The 27,210-nt window shown below is 32.9% G+C and overlaps 1 protein-coding gene across 1 annotated transcript; it reads left to right on the top strand.

Moving 5' to 3' along the window:
- Positions 1-448: 448 nt before the first annotated feature.
- Positions 449-9,001, top strand: LOC114324580 (uncharacterized). Its single transcript, XM_028272445.2, has 4 exons — positions 449-670; positions 4,314-4,467; positions 6,166-6,354; positions 8,697-9,001. Exons 1-4 carry the CDS (start codon positions 482-484, stop codon positions 8,933-8,935), a joined length of 771 nt encoding a protein of 256 aa, XP_028128246.2. The 5' UTR covers positions 449-481; the 3' UTR covers positions 8,936-9,001.
- The last annotated feature ends 18,209 nt before the right edge of the window (positions 9,002-27,210 follow it).

Below are 27,210 nucleotides of genomic sequence, written 5' to 3'. Positions count from 1 at the left end.
TAAACAAGGAACAAAAACAAGATTCGTTTAATTTATTAATGTTTTGTATTTTGATAACGATTTCCGAAGTAGAAATCGAAACGTCAAATAAATTTAATTTCAAACTTAAATTGTGGCTTATACCCAAATAAAATAGTAAATATTTTAAATATTCATTTAATTCGGAATTTAAAATGTTTATAAATGCACTTTCGTTTTTCGGTTTTCCAAAATTAAAATCCAATAGTATTCCGAGCTATTGACATAATTCCGAGCACGAGCATTTAAAAAGTGAATACGCATACCAGCCATCAGAATACCAAAACATCCACCGGATCTTTTAGCGGAACCACACCATACACAGAAAGAAACCTATACAAGAATTAATTTGCCTATTAATAATTCATTCACAATCGTTCCCTGACCTCTATAATGCTCTGTATATAACTGCGCCCATGTCAATTCATCATCAATTATTTTAGTTTATTGTTCTCTCATCAACATGTGGAGGTTTGTGGTGCCTATTACATTATTCGCAGTCTTCGTTACTGGACAAGGCACCCCCAGATCAGGGGATGAATTGGTTTCGACAGTTTTGGATAACTGCATCGAAATTGACTGTGTCAAACAAAATGTTCTAGGATATTTGGATAATATGCTTCACATTCAAAGTGATGTTAGGAATACTAAGGTGATTTTTTTGTGAAAGTATTTTTTTAGTGATTAAATGTGATACGGGTATGTATGTGGTGATAATTAAGTATAGTAGACTTCAAAGTTAGCTCCAAAAACTCGAATAAATAAACCAAAACAAAGCTCTATATTTCATGGAAATATACGAATATTCAAATTTTCGTAAAGAATTCGTTGAAAGTATTTTTTAGTGAATAAATGTGATACGGGTATGCATCTGGTGATAATTAAGTATAGTAGACTTCAAAGTTAGCTCCAAAAACTCGAATAAATAAACCAAAACCTAGATCTATATCTTCGTTAAGAATTCGTTGAAAGTCTATTATTATTAATTTATATTTCACATAAATTTTTCATTTCGTTCCAAATTCCATTTTTAATATTATCCATGCTATAGTTCTCAAATAATATATTCAAATTTTTGTCGGCTTCAATCTCTATCTTTATAAGTTTTGTTGTCTTTATATTTATCAGAATATTATTTGTTGACTAATTAAAACAAAAGCCACCTTGAAAATATTTTGATTTCTACTGTTCTATTCCTATTATCTTTTTTTCATTATTGTTGACTAGAAAGATAAATCACTTTTTGTATTGAATCACTAAATTGTATTGAATCAGAATGAATACCCAAAACCTTTTTGATTTTTATATTTGAATTAGTTACATAATACACTAAAGACGTTAATTTGGTAAGGTTATCCACATTTTTCATGTTTTAACTTCCTTGAATAATATTTATACTGCTACTATCAAAATTGTTATTAATTTTTTATTTCAGGAAATTCGCAACGTTTTTCTTTCATTCTTTTTTTCTTTAGAGACAGATAATTATCGTTAGTATCAATATTTTTACAGGGTTTTCGTGGTTCATTATTATTTTTATGTTTCTTTCCTTTGAAATAACTACATATTAATGAAATCATGGAGTTTGTACCTATTAGTTTTTCCTTCGTGTTAATCTACGCGTTTGATTGTCTCCTACTTCTTGTTTTCTCCGTTTTTTACTGAAGGATTTATTTACCCAGCTTGTCTGGGTAGTCGGCGTGGGTAATATGACCTAAGAAGTTTAACATCTTTGTAAATAAAAAATTCTAGGAACCTCGTGAGTTGTTAATTTTTTAGGAGCTTTAAGCGAAAAGACTAAATTCAACTGTTAAAATGCCTTGTTCCTAAAATCAGTCTCTCTGTATATTACTTTCTTTTTTCTCTCGTTGCTCTTTCTGACTTTTCTTCACCGTTCATCTGTTTTCTGTCCATCGTGTTTTCTTCCTTTAAACCTTTCTTTCTTATGTCCTCTGCCACACCTACAGTCCTTTCATCTCCTTCTTGGTTTTCCTCTCCATCTCTTTTTTCCTCAACTTCTAACAGTTCTATCCTTCATCCCACAGAGTTTTTATTTCTACATCTGACGTGACCAAACATTTCTTTGCCATTGAACCTTTTTTGAAACTTTAGTCACCTCGACTATTTTCCTAAGCACGTCCTTCCTGATCTTGTTTCTTCTAGTCTTACCCAACCTCCACTATAACATTTTCATTTCAGATACCTCCATCTTCTTTTCCTGACTCTTCTTTACAGGTCGCACTTCACCACCGTATACCAACGCAGGCCTCAGTATATCTTTTCTTTTAGCTCTTTTCTGATTTTTAAATCACAGAGTATATTGCTCATCCACTTTCAGTTAAACCAAATAGCCTGTATCTTTTGGGCAATCCTATAGATATGTTATAGTCAAAGACCGAATTTCAGGCACTCCTTGGTTTGACTAAGCAATCCTCAGGTCTGACTGACGGTCTTAGTCGAAGCCCGAAATAAATTACAGGTTCGGCCTTTGACTAGTCAAACCTAGGAGAGACTAAATCGAAACTAGTCGAAATTAAATTTTATGAAATCGTGGTTTGACTAGTCAAACCCCAATCAGCTATTAAAATGTCGTAATTTGTTAGATTAGGTTTAATTAAACGTAATTTTTTAATTCTAATGTTTATTATTTTTATATTGTCGCAACTAAAATAAAAAACTTAGTGTTTATTCTCACATGTTGAGGCATAATGGCATTTAGAGTTGCACAATACGTTGGGCCTTTTAAACTTACATAATTTTGAAGATCATTTCTTATTGCAGTAGCATTTTATAAAGCCTTGTCCTTCAAATTTAGAATCTTTTGTATTAATTTTTCTTAGAGGCAGCGTAACGTCTGGAATATCTTCGAGATTAAGAAACCGTCAACTATTTTATCTTGTATGATACCCAAAATATTTCGAGCATCTCCTTTGATAGAGCCATTTGATAGAGCCAAAGGAGATGCTCGAAATATTTTGGGTATCATAATCATACATGATAAAACAATTGACAGTTTATATAGAGTTGGTACTAAAAACGGAACAATAAACACACATTTTTCAAGAAATCAAATAAGAAAATGCAAAGAGAATTTTCTTAATCTCGAAGATTTCAGTTCCAACGTTAAGCTGCCTCAAAGAGAAATTAGTACAAAAGATTGTAAATTTTGAGGACAAGGCTTTATAAAATGCTACTGCAATAAGAAATGATTTTCAAAATTATGTTAGTTTAAAAGGCCCAACGTATTGTGCAACTCTAAATGCCATTATGCCTCAACATGTAAGAATAAACACTTTTATTTTAATTACGACAATATAAAAATAATAGATATTAAAATTAAAAAATGACGTTTTATTAAACCTAATCTAACAAATTACGACATTTTAATAGCTGATCGGTGTTTGCCTAGTAAAATCCCGATTTCACAAAATTAAATTTCGACCTTTGCCTGACCAACTTAGTCTCTCCTAGGTTTGACTAGTCAAAGGCCGAAACTGTCATTCATTTCGGGCTTTGACTAAGACCGTCAGTCAGACCTGAGGATTGCCTAGTCAAACCTAGGAGTGCCTGAAATTTGGGCTTTGACTATAACAGATATACTAATAATAGATATACTACAATATTACCGATATAAATTAAATAATAGCCTTGGGTATAGTACTGAGCCCTGCTTTATACTTTTTACGATTTTACGCCGCGTGCCGTAAGAACCAGATATTTTTGAATTTCAAGATTTTTTCATTTTTCTCACAAAACTTTGGATCAATTTTACAAGATGCTTCGATTTTAAATATTATCGGACATTACCAAAAGCTTTTTCATAATATATGAAACAAAGAGAAAATAAACAAACCATATACTGTTTGTTTGGAACCATTCTTAAAATACTGTATGGGTGTCTATGACAAAGAAAAATGTAATGTAAATCATTGATAATGTGATTTGTCTCCTTGATCTATTTTTCGATAAAGGATGTTTGTTTGCCAATTTGACAAATACTAGAGCCTTTATAGGCTCCTTCTATAATATTATTTATTAATGCGCGTTTTGGATGAATAAACATATTTTATGCAATTGTTAATAAATTTAAGTTTTCGATTCAAATGACCATTTTCTAGAATGATCAAAAATAATTATTCTATCAATTTTTAGTCGTTCTACTGATCATATTGCTATAGTATATCTCTACGTAGGTACACAAAAAAGAACAAGAGATATTGAAGTACCTACCACACGTCATTTTATTATGTTAATATTAAAACACCGATAATTTAACTTAGTTCTTAATGTTCTAGAATATTGATGCTGCTATCTACAAGAGAGTAACCAGAGTGCTCAACACCCACGAATTTAAGTTCAAGGTTCCAGAAGCACTCATGGAACAAACAGAAGTCGTTTATAATCCAAAAAGCGGTTTGGATGTCGTATCCAACGAATCAGAGAGTGAATGTAAGTTTAAACAGAAACTAACAGTCGTTTACGATAATATTCTTCTTCTTCTAAAAGTGCCTTATCAATTCCGGACGATGGCATAGTAATACGAACCTTATTTATTGCACTGCGAAATATCTTGGTAGTGTTGCTTCTACCACTTGCTCAGATTTGCAAGCCAGAAAATTCTTCATCTTCTTTAGACAAGGCGAAAACGGCGGGTTCTTTGGAGAAAATATTCCCATGGGATATTCCAGAATAAGATTCAAGAAGTCGCCCACGCGAAAAGAGATCCAAATTTAAAAAAAAAAAAAAATTTAATCAAATTGCAAAAATCAATATTTTTGGCCGGAACAATTTTTTTTAGGTTTTTTGGACTATTCAGGATAAAAAAGGTCTCTTATAATTTTTCTCTAAAGTTAATTGTTTTCAAGGTAAAATCATTTTAAACTTGAAAAAACCGAAAAATGGCGATTTTCAAGGCTTAATAACTCGGTTAAAAGTTATTACTATGAAAGTCAGAAAGTAACTAAATCAAAGTTTAAAGCCCCCCTACAAGATCCTGAAGAAATTTTTGTTATTATTTGATTACTAAGCTGTTATTTTTAAGTAAAAATAATGAGCGCCATGCACGTATTAGGCGGCCGTCCATGATGAGTGCGAAAGAGATGCCATTCAGGCAGTCCAATGGCGCATTTCACTCGCACTCACATTTACAGCCGCGTCAATACGATCTTACCACTCATTATTTATAATTAAAAATAACAGCTTAGTAATAAATTAATGACACAAATTTCTTCAGGACCATGATCCACATTTGATTTAGTCACTTTTTGACTTTCATAATAATCATTTTTAACCGAGTTATTAAGTCTTAAAAATGGCCATTTTCGCGTTTTTCAAATTTTAAATTGCTCTTAACTCGAACACGATCAACTTTAGAGCAAAATTATAAGAGACCTTTTCTCACCGGAATGGTCCGAAAAATCTAAAAAAAAAATTTCCGGGCCGAACATTTGGATCTTTGCAATTTGATTAAAAAAATATTAAAAAAAAAATGGACCACTTTTCGCGTGGGCGACTTCCTGAACCTTATTCTGGGGTGTCTCACGAATGTGATTATCCAAAAAAATCTCATGGGAATATTTTTCCAACGAACCCGCCGTTTTCGCCTTGTCTACTTGGACCTCTCTTGCTTTAAATCTTTACCTGGAGTATAGTCTGGATTAACCCATATTTTCCTTGATCTAATGTGTGTGGGTTTATCCATGTCCTTGTCATTATCGTTTTCTTGTTACCTATTAAAACGTCTATCAAACAATTATTTGATAAAAAAAAAACTTGTTGAATATATTTTAATCAGCATCATCATAAAAGGTGTTACTTTTCGTGAGCCTTTGCCGCATTTACCATTGTCTTTCATGTTTATCTGTCCTGTGCCACTATTTTTCATTGTCTCACTTCCAATTTCTCCAGATTACCTGTAACTGCACCTATCCATCATTTTTTGGGACCATCCTACGGATCTCAGAAAAGAAGAGAGACTATCAAAGATATTATTAAATAGCAAAAAATAATATTGATAAGGACATTTGCCATGCTGTATTAGCAATAAGTACTTTTGACATTTCCGTGATTCATTGAAACAAAGTTGAATTAATTTTCATAGTATAATAAACATATTTATAATACGTAGTAATTTTTTGTTTATTTTAGCAAGAGGTATTGGTTTAAAGAAGAAACTGTTGTTCCCTATTTTGTTGCTGTTGAAATTGAAAATGAAACTTCTTCAACCTCTGTTCATCAAACTCAGTCTTATTAAGGCCACTAAAGCTTTGATTATGAGCAAACTGGCTCTTCTTATCGTTATTGGCTTCGTCGTTTACCAGTTCATCGGAAAATCAGGTAAGTATATTAAAACATATTAGCATTTTAGATAACAAAATAATGTAACTATATAGATTCAAATATTCGTCAATTAACACTGATTCCTCAACTCTATTATGTATTGATATTCGCTATTCATTCATATGTCTCACTTCCTATCGACAGTGGCTAGTTTCTACCATTTCCCACATATGTTCTTCAGTTTAGTTTTTATTGGTTCGGAGAAATTCATGCTCTCCACATGACCCAGCCACCTCAGTCTTTCAAGCTGAATGAGCTGTACCACATTAAGTCCTCCAATAGTTCAGCACAATTCTAAATTCCTAATTCCATTTTCACAAACACCAATTTTGTTTCTATTTCTTGTGTTAATATAGTAAGAACTTATAAAGAAAGAATGCTAGCAGCAAACAGAGATTGAAAAAATGGATATAAAAAAAAACGAAAATTAATACAAAGATACCCATGTCTAATAAACGAAGAACGTAATAAAGTTGTGTTAGACCAGATAAGACATATTTATTAAAAGAACTGATTATACGTCTGTATGCACTGAAGCTTTTAGTGTCGACCCAATACGTAGGAGTAAAGCAACATTATCATTATTCTCACTCAATGACTAAATGTCTTATTTTCTTGAGTTATAAATTTCACAACTGTGATACGAAACTTAAAAAATAGTTTCGAAAAATATTAACGTAAATATCGCAAATAATCTTTGTCCAAAACGGTGCTTCACTGTATGATATGCTAATATTTCTTACACCATACCTATCATGGCTAAGAACATAAGAAAGTTAGCCTTTTATTGGAGATATTTTCATAATATTTCTAAAGCTTTTGTAAATGTCAATTTGTTGCCACAAAAAGAGCCATGTTAAACAAAAAAATTATTATTATATTAAACAAATTTTATTTTTTTAAATTTTTTGCTAAAGATTTGTATGACAAATATTATGTATTTTGTATAACATTATTCGTTAAATGATCTAAAAGCTACAGCTTTTTTACAGTTTGTCTTTATTTCGCCTTTCCTGGCTCAGCGGATTTTGCAAAACATTTTAAGTATAACTAATCGGTTTTTGGTTTGGAATAGGCAAAAACATCTACCAGAACAACACAATAAAAGTAAAAGTAGAAGATGAACTAACTGACCCAATTGAAGCTGCAATGGGATAAGACAGGGGGATTCCTCGAGTGCTTTATTGTTCAACATGATCTCTTGATCATGAATGAAATAATAAAAAAGTAAGAACTAAAAAAGGATGACAAATTGGAGAAAAACAACTTAAAATAATCTGCTATGCAGAACATGCTGTAGTAATCTCTCAAAGTGAAGATGATTTACAACGTATGCTGCACCAATTTAACATAACCGCCAGAAAATTTAACATGTTAAGTTCCCGAAAAAAGACGAAATGCATGATTATAACAGCAAATCCAATAAGATGTAAACTGGAGCTGGAGGGTCAAATAATAGAATAATTTATGGAGTTTAAATACATAGGCATCACACTATCTAGCTGCGGAAGGCTCGAAACAGAAGTGGAAGATCAAGTGAATAGAGCAAACAAAACCACAGGTTGCCTGAACGACACAATATGGAAAAATAAAAATATCGAAAAAGAAATGAAAGGCAGAATTTACAAAACAGTCATCAGACCAATAATGACATACGCGGTAGAAACACGACCCGACACAGAGAGGACAAAAAAATTGCTCGAAACAGCGGAGATGAAAACTCCAAAAACCAAAAATCGATGGTAAGACGCTAGAGAAAGGTATGGTATGGGAAGTACAGATATACGACTGAGATGCAAGGTGGACAACATTAATAACTGGGTAAAAAACAGAAGAATAGAATGGAATGACCATAAAAGCCGAATAACAATAAATAGGGTAGTAAGGACAGCGAAAGACGGTTCCCCAATAGGACGACGATCAGTGGGAAGAGCACGAAAACGATGGAACGACAACTTACTAGAATCACATTTAAAAAACAGGCAGAGTCATGTCTATATAAAAAGAAGGAGAAGTAGGTTTTTGGTTTAATGCAAATTAGAAATTTTTTTCAAACGTGAAAGCACAAAAAACCAAAAGCAAATTTGAGGTTTTGATTTGGAAATTGACAGATGAATCTTTAATCCGTTGCTAGATAAATAGTAACAGTAGAGAACCGTAACACACTCTAATGTGTCAAAGTACGGAGTTACGAGATAATAAAAGTTCATATAGAACACACATTATATTGTTTGAATTTTTCTATTTTTTTCAACGAAAAGATTTTAACTCCTTTATGTGACACCTACGCCAACTATCATTTTTCAGCTATTTAATTTAAATGTCATTATACTTTAAAGGTATGCCCATGCCAATGATGTCCATGGCACCAGCAGAACCTCCAGCACCATTATACGGAGCTCCAGCAGCATCTCCACCTCCTCCACCAAGCTCATACGAACCTGGTTGGGAACCAAACACCGGTGGTCCTTACCAGAGAGTATGGTCAGTCGCCAATGACCCACAGAGTCTGGCTTATTCTGCCTACTATCCAGGAACTTCTGCCAACTCTGGAAGTTCTTCCACATCTCACCCTTGAGAAAAATGATTGTAGTTGATTGTTATTTATTTTGACTTATTTAATAAATTATTGTTTAGATCGAAATCCTTTTTTATTAATGCTTGACATCACGTTGTAGTAACAAAAAAAAACAAAGTAAATATATAAGCAAATACTATTGACTCTAATACATACAACTCCTGATATTTTCCATTAATTTTGAGGAAGCAAAAAAATAGCGCCATCTAGCGGTATGAGTAGATAACCAGAGCAATCTAACCTTACATTTATAAAATTCCTTTATTATTGTTTTTGTATAAGTGTTTGAACTACATTTATTTTAATTTAATTTAGCAAAATTAGCTCGTTATCCAAAAATTTATAAAATTAAATTTGAATGTTTACGTCAAATTTTACGTTGTCAAAACGTACTTCAACTCAAGCCGACAGTGGCGCTAGTGGCAACGTGCTTCCAGATTTCTGTGGGAGTTGGTTGTATTACAGTTAATAGTATTTGATATAAAGTTTACGTCAAATTTTACGTTGTCAAAACGTAGTTCAACGAGTTCAACTAAAGCTGACAGTTGTTATGTTTTTTTAAAAGCTCTACAATAAAGTTGGTTTTTAATGAAAAAGAACGAATTACTGTTTTAATGATGAGGGGCTACAGCGATAGATAGCCAACTTGTTCAACAATACTTTCCCAATCCATTCTCCTATCCATAAGGAGACGATAAAAATTATTGTGAAGCGCTTTGAGGAAACTGGACGAGTAAAGAGATGGCATTCGAACAGGTAGACCAAAAACTGTTAATAAAACTTTAGGTAAATTACAATAAAACTTTAGATTTAATGCAGAGTTTCGAAGAAGATCGACATACGTGAATCCTCACGTAAAGTTGCACAAATACATGATATGTGGGTGATTCTTCATCCTTGCGTGTATTATATCAGAATTCATTTAAACCCTACAACATCGAGTTGTTGCAAGAATTAAATGAACATGACTACGACCGTAGATTATTACAGTTTATTGAGGTGATGATGAATAAAATTGTAACTACCGATAACTTCGTTAAGAAGATATCTTTCCGAAGAAACAATAGGTCTGGATCCCGCGTATGAAAAAAAAGTTGATTAATAGCAAGCTGAAAATTTTTTAATAGCTTAAGGGTGTCTAGTCGGAAAAACTTTAATATATGGGAACACTGGAACAGGGGAAGTTTTAATTGTGGAAAAGGTTAAAAATTTGGAACGGTCAGACCACGAAAAGGGCATATGTATTTTGTCCGACAGAACAGACTTAAACTCTTCGAACAGAGATTAAACTCTCATGCAAAAATCAGACTGCTATTTATCACCTGCCATAATTCCTGGCATTTGACATATTCTATATGTTCCACTCATTAAAACGCCCATTTGGTGATAAATAGCAGTCTGATTTTTGCATGAGAGTTTAATCTCTGTTCAAAGAGTTTAAGTCTGTTCTGTCGGACAAAATAAATGTGCCGTTTTCGTGGTGTGACCGTTCCAAATTTTTAATCTGTTCCACAATTAAAACTGCCCCTGTTCCAGTGTTCCCATATATCAAAGTTTATCGGACTAGACACCCTTAAGCTGTTAACAAATTTTCAGCTTGCTATTAATCAACTTTTTTTTCATACGCGGGATCCAGACCTACAATATTTACACTCTGTAGGAATGTAAATCGCCAAAATTGAAGGTATTTAAAAGAGGTAAATCCACACTGGATACGTGAAAACTATACTCAAAGACCACAAAACCTAAATTTACGGTCGGGTCAGGTGATTTCTCAGTTAAATGGTCGGTTTTCTTATAGGGGGAAATTAAGCAAACGATAGATGCTATTAGACATTGTACCTGCCCTAAAATACAGGGTGTAACAAAAATACAGGTCATAAATTTAATCACATATTCTGGGACCAAAAATAATTCGATTGAACCTAACTTACTTTAGTACAAATGTGCACATAAAAAAAGTTACAGCCCTTTTAAGTTACAAAATGAAAATCGATTTTTTCGAATGTATCGAAAACTATTGGAGATTTTTTATTGAAAATGGACATGTGGCATTCTTATGGCAGTAGCATCTTAAGAAAAAATTATAGTGAAATAAATTTGGATACCCCATAAAAATTTTATGGGGGTTTTGTTCCTTTAAACCCCCCCCCCTTCCCAAACTTTTGTGTACGTTCCAATTAAATTATTATTGTACTACCATTAATTAAACACAATGTTTTTAAAACTTTTTTGCCTCTTAGTACTTTGTCGAAGTCAGTTTTTATCGAGATATTTCGAATATTTGTCAAAGCCACCACATATTTGTATATGGTTAAGTACGATTATGGAGACTTGGTAATAATATGAACATTTATTTATGATTTACATTTTTAGGGATATGTATTTTGAACCATATTAAAAAAGAAGTCACATCTCGATAAAAGGTGCCTTTTCGAAAAAATAAAAAGAGGCAAAAAGTTTTAGAAACACTGTGTTTAACTAATGGTACCGCAGTAATATTTTAATTGGAACGTACACAAACATTTGGGGGGTTTAAAAGAACAAAACCCCCATAAAATTTGTATGTAAACATATTGAAAAATAAGCCTCAACTCGATAAAAACTGCCTTATCGAAAAAATACTAAGATGCAAAAAAGTTTTAATAATATTGAATTTAACTAATGGTACCACAATAATAATTTAATTGAGACGTACACAAAAGTTTGGGGGGGTTTAAGGGAACAAAATCCCCATAAAATTTTTATGGGGTGCACAAATTTCACTATAATTTTTCTTTAAGATTTTCCTGCCATAAGAATGTCACATGTCAATTTTCAATAAAAAATCTCTAATAGTTTTCGATATATATGAAAAAATCGATTTTCATTTTGTAACTTCAAAGGGCTGTAACTTTTTTTATGTACATATCTGTACAAAAGTAAGTTAGGTTCATTCGAACTATTTTTGGTCCCAGAATATGTGATTTAATCTATTACCTGTATTTTTGTTACACACTGTATAAATTTCGAGCCAATTTTGACGGAGCTCCAGCACATTTTGATGTAAATGTTTTCCTCGTCCAGACGCATTTCCTTGTCGTTCACCAGATTTGAATTGTAAAGATTTTTTTTATTGGAGCTACTTGAAAAGTAGAACCAACACGTGTTGTAGAGCTAATGCAAAGAATTATCGATCAATCTATATTAATTTCTAGAGACACAGAAAAATGTCATGACTGCATTCTACCATCGTTTAGGATAGTGGAGGATCTAGACATTTACCTTGGGAGAGGAAATTTGCCAGGGAGGGACTTCCAATTAAGCCCAAACTACATAAATAATAACTTACATATATATGCAATAAGCATCCTTAATTTTCTAAAGAGTCTGTTTCTTGGATTTAATTTGTCTTTCTATGGTATAAGTTTCATGTCAGGTAATATAAGTATTCTTATGTTTCAACAATTTTTTTCTTTAATTTTGAACCTTGTTAGGGGGATTTTCCCCATTTTCTCTCCCCGTAGATCCGCTACTGGTTTAGGATACTGCCAAATTTAAAATATGGGACTTTTAAATACTTAATTAGCTAGATATTAATTTAGGGATATAGTAAACTTATAACTTATTATTATGTTAAAATTTAGTTGTACATAGCTTGAGTACATAGTTTGAATCAATAAATTGATTGAGACCATAAGATGTTTCGAGACTTTTGTTTTGTTTTTAAATAATATATTCTTTTCCGCTTTAGAAACATGCTATAGTATCTACCTACTCTAGTTTAAGGAACCTTCAAATAGTACTAGTATTCCTAGTTCTAGTAGTCCAATCATAATTATTAAAACTCTTAAAAAATATTCTCTAGAACACGAACACATAACATTGTTTATACAGTATACAGTTCACTAAAAAATCTGAAAAATTAGCATTTAAAAAATTAAGACTGGAATCATTTCTTTAGACGCGCCATCTAACAGTTAATAGTACAAGTGTTTCAGGACTATGCGTAAGATCTCTGCTGTGTAGGTACAGGTACAGAGACTTTCAAGTCATTCCTAGAAGCGTTGCCAAAACGCTTAAAATATCTACCAAATTAAGAATTAATATTATTTTTGTTAAAAATAATGTGTGTTTATGTGTGACAAAATAAATTTTATAAATTTTGTACAAATGAGTGGATACTTTTAAAACATAATTATCAATCGAAGTAAATTTAGAGTGATTAGGTCCTCTAAATATCAATGGTAGAAACCTGTTAGGTAATAATTAGTCTGGAGGCTTATTACTTGAAATCAGCAGATTAAGGAATAACTAAAAGAGAGTTGAGTACTTTAATGGTATCTCAATGTTCTCATGAAAAAATGCGCAGTTTAGAACCAGGCATGTTTAATTGGATTTGTTATATTGGAATGCAAAAAGGGTACCACTCAATATCTCAATTTTGTTTTAGACTTTATATCTTCTTCTTCAAGTGCTGTGTCCGTTGCGAACGTTGGCTATTAACATGGCAATTCTGATCTTGCTTACGGCACTTCAGAGTAGTTCGATCGATGTGAGCCCGAACTACTTCCGCAGATTTCGGAGTCACGAGTGCCTTCTCCTGCCTGGCCCTCGCTTACTGTCAATTTTCCACTGGAAAATCAATAATTGCAGTAGACGGTACTTATCGTGTTGAAACGAGTAAGCGATGGACTACCCCAGCTAATTGAAACAATATTCGAAAATATTACTCCAATCAACTAAGATAGCCATCGTCACACCCTTATTTTAGCTGAGTCACTCAGGTGTGTGTTCGTCTTGTCCTAACCTTAGATATCACCTCTGAAAATTTAGAATGGAAGCAAACAAAACAATATTTTTAACTAATCATGTTTATTGTTCATAAAGATATAATAAAAATATGACTTAGTAAATTGCATTAACAAATGTATTCAAATGCTTGCCAAAAACTAACAATGGACCGCGATAGTCGTGACGTCAAAACGTCAAAAAAAGTTTTCCAAACACGTTGTGTCTAGGTACACGCTAAAATGTACGCAAATAAAAAAGTTAAACTTCATCAAGCTAGTGACTATTTAGCGTGGGCAGTGACTATATATTTTGATACAGGCTATTTTGATATGTTTAGTGTTTGTTTGATAGAAAAATATTTGTTATGACCTTTAATTCTACCTAACTTTTTTATTTGCGTACACGTTAGCGTATACCTAGACACAACGTGTTTGGAAAAATTTTGACGTTTTGACGTCACACTATCACGGTCCATTCTGGATTATACTTATGGCTTTTGGTATCTGATGGTAACTTCTTGATGTTGAATGGTACTGCTGTGGACTTCTCTTGACCTGGGCAGATGTTGTGGCCCTAGGTCAGTGCAGCTACGGTCTTGGTTGTTGCAGCGTAGATTTCATGATCCCCATTGTGTCAGCCTTAGTTCCATCACCGGTGTGGATGACTTGAAGCTCCCGAAGGGAGAAAGATTAGATTTCTTTCCAAAAACTGTAACAGTAAAACACATATCAACAATCAAGAAGAAAAACCAAAATGTACCTTTGCCAAATAGTATTCAAACAGTAGCAGATGGAAAGGGTAAATTAAATGGGATTAAAATGAGGAGAATAGTTAAAATTTGATTTACACGTTCATATTAATAGATGAAAAGAAATATAGAAACCAAACACATGGTATAACATTTGAAGGTTAGATATAAAAAATATTAGAAAAACTGTTAGATGTTGAACTGTGATTACAAAAAAAATAATAATGATTTCTTACCCCAAGAGAGTGAAAGTCTGGAAATAGATAGGGTCTTATGGGCCCATCTCTTTAAATAGATTTATTTTTCCCTTCCATTTGGATTTTGTGTCAGCGAGTAGGGATAAAGTGACACTTTCATGACAGTGCGAGATAGGTGGCGGGCAGGGCCGCGTTTAGGTTAAGGTTAAGGTTAGGTTGCCCTAGGCAATTCTCTAGTAGCCGCCCTTCAAGCATGTTCCATTTTTGCGAAAAAAAAAATTGCAAGCAGATTTTTTTATTTAAATAAGAATACATAAAAATTGTGATTCCAGTTCGATCACATCAGATTTCTTTCTTGATTTTTCTTGGGAAAAATAATCCTCTTAATGTCGTCATAATTTATCGCCTTTGTTACGTCACTTTCTATTGACAAAATCGACAAATTGTTAAGACGTTCTTGCGTCATACTTGATCGGAAATTATTTTCATGACTATTTTAAATTCTTGACAATCTCAAAAATGACCATTCAGCGGACACGTTGGTTGGCAACTGGGAGGCACAAATAAATGCGCAAAGCATTATCAAAATTAGGGAAAATATCTTTCAATCCACTCTTCTTTCAATTTTTAGATATGTCAATTACTGGTGATTGGTGATTTTATTGTGGTATCCAAATGAACCTTTAAGTGAATACATTCATGTATGAATGATGTAGGTGTCTATTGGTGCAGTCAGTGAGGGTATTTGGCTCCGAATTCCATCCTACTGCATCAATTTACTTGATATTTTCACTGTAAGTAGGGAATAGCTCAAGAAACAAAGTCTACGCTACATCCTATGACACTTTTAACTTAGGGGTGATTCCCATCCGTTCTCGGGGGTGGAATTTTTTTTAATCAAACTAACACCGGAAGTGGCCAGAGAACCTAATTCTAAGCAATAACCGTTTTATATTTTTTTTTTTGAAAACTGAATACTTTTTGAGTTATTCGTGGTTAAAAATTAGCCATTTTCATTGATAATTGACACTTTTCGAAGATTGTTTTTTTGGAAATACCATAAAAATTTTGCATCTAACGAAAAAAACTATTATTCATTTTTTCATAAATCTTCTAGTTTTAATAAAAAATGAGATGGTAGCCTAAAAAGATTTTTTTGATGCATACTCAAATCAGTGTACTCAACTTAAAATATCAGAGAAATTGTCGATTTTAGGGGTATAATGTATAATGCTACAAATACAGTTTTTAGTGCTTCAAAAGACCTTTAAACCGAGAACTGTTAAATGTCGGTTACATTTAAACTAAGCGAGATATGGTGCAAAAAAAACTTATGACTAATGTATTTTAAGAAAAAATGAGAAGTATATTTAACCCCTCATCCACCAGAATTTAAATGCATCGTTTTTGTTCTAGAATACCTTCTATTATAGTGTTATTTCTATATTCAAAAAGTTGGACGGGTTTAAAATGAATGGTTTTTGAAAAGAATAAGATCAAATTATAGAGCGCATTTTAAAATTTTTCTAAAAATCTTCCTTTTTCTCCATGTAATTCGAAAGTGATAAGAGATACGTAAAAAAATACCTTACAAAAATGCAGGTTTTCTTTTAGATAACAATTTTATTTTTCTTTCATTACTCTATCTCATTATCATTTTCGAGTTACATGGAGAAAAAGGAAGATTTAAAAAAAAATTAAAAATGCTCTCTATAATTTGATCTTATTTTTTTCAAAAACCATAAATTTTAAACCCGTTAACTTGTTGAACATAGAAATAACACAATAGTAAAAGGTATTGTAGAAGCAAAACGATGCATTTAAATCTGGTGGATGAGGGGTTAAAATATACATACTTCGCATTTTATCTTAAAATAAATTAGTCATCTTTTTTTGTTGAACCATATCTCACTTAGTTTGAATGTAATCGAAATTTAACATGGCGGTCGTTTTAAAGGTCTTTTCAGGCAGTACTTACAAAAGATTGATAGCATTATATCATTAAAATCGACCATTTCTCTGTTTAAGTTGAGCACACCCATTTGAGCATGCACAAAAAAAATTTCTTTTCACCTACCATATCTCTTTTTATGTTATTACTAGAAGGCTTTTTAAGGAACGAATTTCTTTGATTTTCCATAAGCTACAAAAATGTTGTATATAGTTTTTTTTGTTATATGCATAATTTTTAAGGTATTCGCAAAAAACCGTCCGAAAAGGCGACATTTTTCAATGAAAATGGCAAATTTTCAACCACAAATAACCCAAAATGATTCAATTTAAAAAAATATATATATATATATATATATAACAGTGCTCCCGCCGCCTTTGCGGTGCTGCCGACGACCCAATAATTATTAATAAGACTTCTGTCCTTTTTGAATGAATAGTGTTAAGAACATGCAATTTGTTTTCTAGAAATAAATGCCCACTTATATTCCATTGATGGATGTACGATGTACTTAAATGTTATTCGATTTTAATTTTTATATACAAATATTTTTTGTACAGTATTTTTGCAGCCCTCTCATAATTTGCCGCCCTAGGCAACTGCCTATATTGCCTAATGGATAAAGCAGCCCTGGTGGCGGGCATGTTCCGTATTGAGACAGATAGTTACAGAGTAAGAATACGGGGTGCGTTCAGTATGTTCAATCGATGATTCAAATGAAAAGAGATATAGTAAATAGAAGATAATAAAAGAGGATAATAAAAGAGTATAATAAAAGAGGGCGCCAACGAGTTTTTAACGAAGAAAACTGGTAAAACAAATAGAAGAAAATTATTGTTAATGAAATATTAAAGAAAATAAAGTAAAATAATTATTTAAAAATAAAATATTAAAGATGTGACGTTTGTAACGTTACAGTGTCTCAATATGTAGCCTAGACATTCAAGTTTTTTTTGTTTAATTGTCCTCAAAATTTCATTTCTTTCATTTTTCCGATTCTGTGGATTACCTTTATGTTGGTGACATGTTCGGTCCAGGATATAGGAAGAACTCGTCGGTATACCCACATTTCGAATACTTCTAGTTTTTTCGTGAGCATCTCTGTCAGCGTCCAGGCCTCCACACCATATTATAGTAAGATCGGAAAAATGTAGCATTTAACTAGACGTAGTTTTAAGGCTGTATGACACTATGCATTTTCTTGTATCATTCCTAATATCGTTTCTAATATCGTTTCTGATATACATTTTCTTGTATCGTTTTTTGTACGTACATTTCTGCCCTGTATGACACTATGCAAGTTCTTGTATCGAAAATTGTATGAAATTCGGCACGTGATTGGGCGAAATTTTGTTTGTCACCCTGTGTCACGTTGGTATGGTAGTACTGCGTCTACAGCTGATTTTAAGGATTTTATAAAATTTATAAACTTTTAAATTTAACATTTTAATGTTAAGCAGTACGTTGACTGTTTGAGGTTGATTTCGTGTTTTTATTTTGTTTTGATATTTGTGCTAAAATATAATATCCATTAGAATTATCTTTAGTTTGATCCAAATTAGAAACTAATTGTATTTTCCTCTATTAAAAAATTATGCAACATAAAACCCAAAGTTATACATAGTTTGAACTTTACTAGGAGCTAGATATTATATGGTTATTAGTAGAACAGTAGTCCATACCAAACGGTATATTAAGTATCAATAAAAGATTTATAAATAATACCTACAAAAACACAAATAAATTCATCAAGACATAAATCATAAAATTATTAGCCGCCATTATGACATTTTTACCGCCATTATAGATGTTTTACCAGCAGGTTATACGTTTTTGCTCTTTGCGCAAAAATTGGCGCAGTTCTTGTGCAAGAATCTGTGTCTGGCACAAATTCTTGTATCATTTCTGATATCGTTTCTTGTATCTGTGTATGACACTATACATTTTTTTGACATATCAGAAACGATATTAGAAATGATACAAGAAAATGCATAGTGTCATACAGCCTTTAGGGGAAGAGACAAATCTTTGCTTATGAGGAGCTTTTTCACATTGTTAAATGCTGCTCGATAGATTGTTCTATTCTCGCCTTAACCCTGAATTACTCGCGTAGCAGAATGGTACATGAGCGGTCGCGTGGGATATACGTGTGTCCCAAGGTAAATCAGGTCTAAAATACATATTTAATTGCCGTTTTGTAACCATTTATTAATCAACCTTATATCTTCTTAAAAGCGAATAAATACATTTCAAAAATTAAAGTTTGATAAATGGTAACAATATCACTTACTTTCTTTTGTTGCGCAGTTTAAGCAGACGACCGGGGATTATTTCTGGTGTTCTTTGTAGATCGAATTATTGCAGAGGTAACAACATTCTCTTATTTTTTGTCTCTCTTACGAGAACATATTATATACAGTGTATCCAGAAACTCTACCGACAAACGAAGATAGGAGATTCCTCAGATAATTTTAAGATATTTTAACCCAATTCACCTGGTCCTAAAATGCTTCCTAAGGGAGCTAGAGCTCTTTGAAGATGGCGTCTTGTAATTAGTTTTTCTTAAATAACTCCAAAACGCTTCTATTGAGAAAAACGAAAATTGGTACACCTATTTATATTCCAGGGATAAATCGAATCGATTCCATGCATTGCGAATTTCTAGTACCGGTCATAGGCGTCCGTTTTGGGTAGGGCAACAATTATTTTAAGGCATAACTTTTTCATCTTTAATTTTAAGCATTTTTTACTCTTAATTATTAAATTGTGAGGTAATCTACAACTAAAAGATAGTCTTGTTTTAAGTCGATAGGATACACCGTTTTCTAGAAAAATAGATTTGAAAATTTTTTTACTTTCCAAAAAAAATAAAAAAAAAACTATTTAGAAAACCGAAAACTGGTATGTTTATTTATGTATGTCGATTCATCAGAGATGAATCGATTTCATTATTTGCGAATTTCTAGTACGGGTCATATGCTTCCGTTTTTGACTCTAGATTATTAAGTTATGAGGTATTCTAGTACTAAAAGTTACTCTTGCTTTTAAGTTGGTAAAATACACCGTTTTTTTTAATTATTTTCAATTTTTTTTTTCAAATTCAGAAAACGAAGAATTTTCAAATCGATTTTTCTAGAAAACCATGTGTTCTACCGACTTAAAGCAGGAGTACCTTTTAGTACTAGAATACCTCACAATTTAATAATCCGGTGTTAAAAATGCTTAAAAGTTGAAGACAAAGAAGTTTTGTGATAAAATAACCGTTGCCCTACCCAAATTAGACGCCTATGATCGCTACTAGAAATTCGCAATCGATGAATTCGATTTATCTCTGGAAGATAAATATACTTACCGATTTTTGTTTTTCTAAATTGAAGCTTTCTGGAGGTATTTAAAAAAAACTAATTATAAGAGGCCATTTTCAAAGAGCTCTAGCTCCCTCAGCAGGAAGCATTTTCAGACCAGGTGAATTGAGCTAAATCGTCTCAAAAATTATCTGAAGAATCTCCTGTTTTCGTTTGTCGGTAGCGTTTTTGGACACCCTGTATATATAGCAGCGACCGTTTCCTGTTTGCCCCCTTTGGTTGGACTGTAGTTGTTTCTGCAGAAGTCGAAGCTTCTTCCGAGTTTTCGAAATTATTGATTTGAGCTAAAGCATTTATTCTTGCACATATTACCTCCTTATATATTCTTGCCTACTGTAGCAAAGACTTTTGGAACAAAAATTTACATCATCTTTATCTGGATCTGCCACTCCTAATACTACTTCCTCTTCTAGCTCTTTGTACCATGCTAGCCATTTTTCCGGAGCCTTGCTCATTTTTGAAAGCTATAAGTAATCATTTACATAATAAAACAAAATATAATAAAAATAAACAAATGACCCACCAACAGATATTCACCAAAAAAGTTTAGAATCAAATTCAGAGGTCGCGTGGAATACGTTTGTGTCCCAGAACAAACTTTAACATCACCAATAACTCTGAACAGAAAAGTCACACATATACACCTCACCAAAGTCATGAGTAAACTATCCGGAAAGCTTACCTAGAAGCTGGTGTATCACATGCACTATACAAGAACACATTCGCAGTTTTACGGCAAGTGCGCTAGGCCGCTAGGCTGGTATCCCACGCGAGTATTGCAGGGTTAATTTCTGTGCCTTATTCCCATTTTACATTTACGTTGTTGCCCAGGTATACATAAGATTCTACGTGGTCAATTATTGTTAGTATGTTGTTTATCCATTATCCATAACTGTCGAGCAGATTGTTGCTTTTTGTTTATCAGCATCCTTTTTCATAAATCATAAATCATCAGCATTCATAAATATTTCCTCGGAATAACTATTGAATAGAAGTGAGGATAAGATACACCTCTGCCGGACACCTCTTTTGATCTCCACAGTTTTAGTAAGTTCGTAGCCAATTTTTGCTCTTGCTGTTTGAACCCACTCCTATAGGTTTGCAACAATCCGAATATCCTTGTCGTCCATACCTGTCTTTCGCATAATATCTTTATATGGAGCAAAAAGAACTTAGGGATTTTAGATTACATGTAGTTTGTCACTGTGTCATGTAGGACATGTAGGTCATGTTTTATAGGATTTATAATTTAACCCATATAAAATAGTTAATTTTTAAACAACCTTTTTGACAATTGTAGAATTCTACATATTTCATATGAGCATATTGGACATCCTGTATCTAAGAATATTTATGATACTAATAACGTGTTTCATTTTGTATACATTTTCATGATATGGAGTAATTATTTTTATTGTCTGATAACTAAAAATAATTAAAACCGATAAATTATGTTGTTCATATCTGTTTATCTGTTTGTTTATTAATTTTAATGTCTGTAGTGTATTCAGTAACCTGGTTATCGCCTGCAGTCTGTTCTAAAAAATAAAACGAAAACAATTTTTGACATATTTTATTTTAATTAGGAATATGTATTGCTAATATTTTTAAAAAGAAATAATATCATATGGCGAGCTTGTAAGAAAGTAGCACGGAAATATAAATCTCAGGAAACCTATATTTTTAATACAACGAAAATGTTATTGAGAGAAAGAAGTAAACTTATATTTATCAAGTTGAAATGGGAAAGTTACCGGGACTTGGTTGTATACCATGTAGTTAAAAAACTAACATCGAAGTAAAAAAACTCCTTAGTAGTACCTAATGGTAGGGGAGCAAAGTATGCTAAATGTGCAGTCACTCGAGCGCTTTGAGGACCTATTGGGTTATGATTATTAGGTCATAAAACCAAAAAAAGTTAAGTAAAATTTTCCATTTTAGCGGGCGCTTGCCATTTTTTAATTTAATTTTCCATTTCCATTAATTGTTTTTCCTATTATAGCGCTATCTATCCATAATTCGAAAAAAGGTTTCGAATAAAAGTTGCTTATTTTTATGCAGATAATCCAAATCTGCAATAAAAAATGGGGGTTCCCATTTAAGATTTTAAAGTAACCCCCCACCCCACCTCCGTGGGGGTCGCCTTTGTTACCATTCGATATATTTTTCAAAAATATTAAATAAGTGTACTTTGCAGTTTTTCGATCTGATGTTTATTTTGCTAAATATCGCGGGATTTGTATTTAAAATTTTAAATTTACCCCCCACCCCTCTCTGTGAGGGGTCATGTTTGGTATCTTTCGATAGATTTTTGAAAAATATTGAACGTGCAGTTTTTAGTTTTTCGATCTGACGTTTATTTCGCGAAATATTAGCTTTTTTCTTGTGAAAATTTGTGACTCACCAATTTCCTTACGGCCCGCTCAAATCGTCAGATTTTTTAAATATACACTGTTTTGCATGTACTTAACTTACCTTATCTTAATCTGACAATTTCGAGTATTTTTAAGGATAGATTTTTATTTTCGGGCCCCCCTAAACGAACTCCCCTGTGTTAAGAGCCAATATATGGCAGAGGTACATCTGCAGGGTACCACGTTTCTCCCCATATGATAATCTGACGCGCTCGAGTAACTGCAAAAATCCCCGCTTGGGCTCCCCTACCATAAGTATAATTTAATTAAAAATTTGTTGAGTACGAACGTTTTTGGACTTGTCAGTCCATCATCAGTGAACTCATGTACTTACAAAATAGCCCCAGTAGCCATGTTTTGGGGCTACTTTGCAAGTACATGAGTTCACTGATGATGGACTGACAAGTCCGAAAACGTTCATTCTGAACAAATTTTTAAGTAAATTATACTTAGGTACTGCTAAGGGAATTTTTTACTTCGATGTTAGAGTTTTTTAATATTATCAAGGACTTTACAACAGTACATAAAATGCAACTGAAGAAGTAAATAGGCCATTACACTCTAAAATTAAAAATTTAGAAAATTAAGAAATCGTCAGGATAACTACGGACTACGGAAAACTCACTGAAAAATAAACAATATTACGAGAAAAGAAGATCTCCAAAAAATTGGAACAAAGCAGTAGCGTTGTTATTGTACAAAAAGGTAACAAAACAACAAACTCTAACATGAAGTAAAATCACTTCTAAGTAATAGGTATAATAACTAAATTTTTTTAAAAATCCCAATGGATTGAATAAAATATGTTCATTCAGAACGTTTTGGACCTATCAGGCCATTATCAGTGAATCTAAAATAGAATAGTAATCCCACTATTCAAATTGAAAAGATGGTTGAAATTTTAAAAGTTAAAAAATTGTGGTTATGATTATTTACTTATATATATACTTGCTAACCAGCCCCAGAACCCCTAGCAAATATATATGAGTAAGTTGTCATAACCACAATTTGTTAACTTTCAAAATTTCAACTATCTTTTCAATTTTAATAGTGGGATTACTTATTCTATTTTAAACCCACTGATGATGGACTGATAGGTCCGAAAACGTTCTGAATGAACATATTTAATTCAGTGCATTGGGATTTTTTAAAATTTCAGTATTTATACCTATTCAGTATACCTGTTCAGCACAAGCAGTGATCACAGGTTAGTAAGAGCTAAAATAACGATATCGATCGAAAAGGAAAGACTCAAAATGATAAATAAGAATCACACAAAGAAATGGGTAAAACCAACTAATATTCAGGAGTTCGAAAAATATATTAATGATACATTGAAAGATACAACAACAACAGACATTAATATACTGAACAAGCAAATAATCACCACAATACAACAGGCTCAAACTAAATACTGTCCAACAAACCAAAAAGATGAAAAACTAAGTCAACCTACTAAAACCCTTATAGAACTAAGACGACAGATGAAAGGAGATACAAGTTCCAGCAAAGAAGCGCTAAATCAAATAAATAAGACTATCACAAAGTCAATAAGAAAAGACATAAGAAACTACAATGTAGAAAAAACAAAACAAGCAATAGAGCAAAATAAGAACATGAAAGTTTTGAAGAACGTAAGCGTACAAAAAGGAAAAATAGAAATCAACAAACTAAGAAACAGAACTGGAAAAGAAACTACAAACAGAGATGAAATATTAACAATAGTCGAAGAGTTCTACACAGAGTTATACAAATCAAGAAAAAAAGATGACAATGCGCAACCTCCAATTACAGTAAAAACTGGGGTATTAAATCAAGGATCGGATTTAATGCCCGATATAACAAAATCAGAAATCAAAGAGGCTCTGAAGAAAATGAAAAATAATCGAACCCCAGGTGAAGATGGAATAGTATCAGAAGCACTAAAAATTGGAGGAGATATACTACTTGAAAAAATTAAACAACTTTTCAATATCTGCCTTCACAACGCCAATATTCCAACCGACTGGAACAACGCTACTATGATTCTATTACACAAAGCAGGAGACAAAGCCAATTTAGAGAATTACAGACCGATTAGCCTCCTCAGCCATTTATATAAGTTATTTACGCGAATAATAGTTAAGAGAATGGATAGAAAGTTAGAGACTTATCAACCAAGAGAACAGGCAGGATTCCGAAAAAATTACGGAACAAATGACCATCTACAAAGTATAAAAACCCTGATAGAGAAAGTAGTGGAATACAATAAACCCCTAGTTCTACTTTTTATCGATTTTCATAAAGCCTTTGACACAGTTGAACTTAGCAAAATATTACAGGCGCTTAAAGAATGCAGGCTAGATTATAGGTATACAAAATTATTACACAAAATATACTTACAGGCAACAACCACTGTCAAATTACATACTAACAGTAATCGCATAAAAATAGAACGGGCGGTTAGACAAGGAGACCCAATGTCACCTAAACTTTTTAATACGGTCTTAGAACATGCTTTCAAGAGTTTGGATTGGATGACAAAGGGAATAAAAATAGATGGAGAATACCTAAACAACTTACGTTTCGCCGATGATATAGTCATAGTAGCTGAGGATCTAGGTATGGCAAGAGAGATGGTACAAGAACTCGTTGTAGCTACAGAAAATGTAGGTTTAAATATAAACATCTCGAAAACAAAAATAATGACAAATTTGGTACCCAACCAGAACATCAGTATTGGTGGGAAGGAAATAGAACTCGTAGATAGATATAAATACCTGGGACATGAAATTACGATTGGCAGGGATAACCAGACTCATGAGCTGAAGAGAAGAATCGGTCTTGGGTGGGCAGCATTTGGAAAACTGAGAGAAACTTTTAAAAGTGAGTTACCCACATGTCTAAAGAGAAAGGTATTCGATCAGTGCGTCCTCCCAGTCTTGACGTACGGATCAGAAACACTTACCTTAACTAAAGCCTCGGCTACCAAACTAAGAGTCACGCAGAGAAGAATGGAGCGGTCAATGTTAGGAATAACTCTGCGAGACAAAATCAGAAACGAAGAAATCAGGAGAAGAACAAAGGTGACTGACGTCATCGAGAGGATAGCCAGGTTGAAGTGGAGATGGGCAGGACACGTAGCCAGAATGACAGATGGGCGATGGACGAAGAGGTTATTGGAATGGAGGCCAAGAGAAGACAAGAGAAGCGTCGGTCGACCGCCTACAAGATGGACTGACGACTTAAGAAAGGTAAATAAAAACTGGATGAGGGCGGCGCAGGATAGATGGGGTTGGAAACGAGGGGAGGAGGTCTATGTTCAGCAGTGGACTTTTGAGGCTGGATGATGATGATTTATACCTATTACATAGAAGTGGTTTTACTTTATGTTAGAGTTTGTTTAACTATATGGTATACAGCCAACCCAGGGAACTACCCCTTTTTAGTAACAAAAGAATCCAATTTAGCACCAATGAATTTTAAAAGCACAAATACTAATCGAGAAAGGGAATAAATATAAAATTCCGGGGGATACAAGATAATAAATATAAAAGGGGATACAAGATGGGTAACCGAACCATCAGAATACTTTGCTACGCAGATGATGCAATCTTAATAGCCGAAAACGAAGACGTCTTACAACATCTACTACAAAAATTTAAAATAACCATCGAAAAGTATAACCTGACACTATCAACAGAGAAAACCCGATCGATGGTAATATCAATATCCAAATCCAAGAACCCAATTAGATGTAAGTTAGTAGTGGACGACCATCTAATCGAACAGATAATGGATTGTAGATACTTAGGTGTGGAAATATCTAGCGATAGGCATCTGTGGCAAGAAACAAAACAGCAGGCAACGAAATCAGCGAGAATATCTGGTTTCCTAAGGGATACCTGACAAGAGGACGACGACGCATGTGGAGAGACCACTTAGATCGGATGGACCCTGAACGTATGGCGAAATGGGCGAAGACACAGAAGCCTAACAACAAGCGACCCTTAGGAAAACCAAAAAAACGATGATACAAGAGCTGGACCTCCGGATGACAGCATAGACTGTAACGGATTTCAATGTTGTTCTGAAGCTATTTCCTTGTGGCATTTTTATAATCAACTATTTTTAATGGGAATAAGCCACAATTTTACCAAAAAAATGATTTTATTAACGTTTCGAAGCCCAAATCGGGTTTCGTTGTCAAAATACAAAATACTACTGATTCCTTTTCATGATTTGGTAAACACTGGGATATTTTTCCACTGAGCTAATTATGTCTAATTTTGGAATAGATGGATGAGTAACAGCATAGTTTAAACCTTTTGACAATAACAAATTTTCCGTTGCATTTAAATTTCTATTTGATAGATTGGCAACTGTCGCTAATATGTCATTATTTCTATTTAGGTTATCAAAAGCATGTATACTATTTTGTTCTAAAAGAATATTAAATTTATTTAAATGTATAATTCTTTGTTTTTGATATGAATTTTGATAAATTATTTGTAAACTAAAATAATTCGATCAAAATCAGAACTTGATATCATTCCGAAAAGCAAATCTTCAATACTTACGATGTCTTGTTCAATAAAAAATAAATTTGACCTATGAAATTGTAACCTTTCCCAGATCATCGATAAACTGGCTCTACGTAGAATATTTTGGAGTCTTCTGCTTGAGTATGCTGGCCGTAACCTCAAGCCCTTTGGTATTAAATTATTGTCTCCACATCTTCTTAAAAATTTAATTGAATTTTTACAGTGTGCCAGTTTCTCGTAAAAGGTTTCCAATCTCCAAAAATTTTGACAAACGCTAGGCCCATACCGGTTTCTTAATGTTGTT

This window comes from Diabrotica virgifera, chromosome 6 (genome assembly GCF_917563875.1).
Source record: "Diabrotica virgifera virgifera chromosome 6, PGI_DIABVI_V3a".
NCBI classification, from domain to species: domain Eukaryota; kingdom Metazoa; phylum Arthropoda; class Insecta; order Coleoptera; family Chrysomelidae; genus Diabrotica; species Diabrotica virgifera.
The sequence above is the reverse complement of the archived record's forward strand: the minus strand, read 5'-3'. Positions and strand labels throughout refer to the sequence as shown.

Coding starts and splice junctions, on each gene's coding strand:
- LOC114324580 (XM_028272445.2), top strand. CDS start 482: ATGTGGAGGTTTGTGGTGCCTATTACATTATTCGCAGTCTTCGTTACT. Junction 4,468..6,165: donor CAACGAATCAGAGAGTGAAT/GTAAGTTTAAAC, acceptor TGTTTATTTTAG/CAAGAGGTATTGGTTTAAAG. Junction 6,355..8,696: donor CCAGTTCATCGGAAAATCAG/GTAAGTATATTA, acceptor TATACTTTAAAG/GTATGCCCATGCCAATGATG.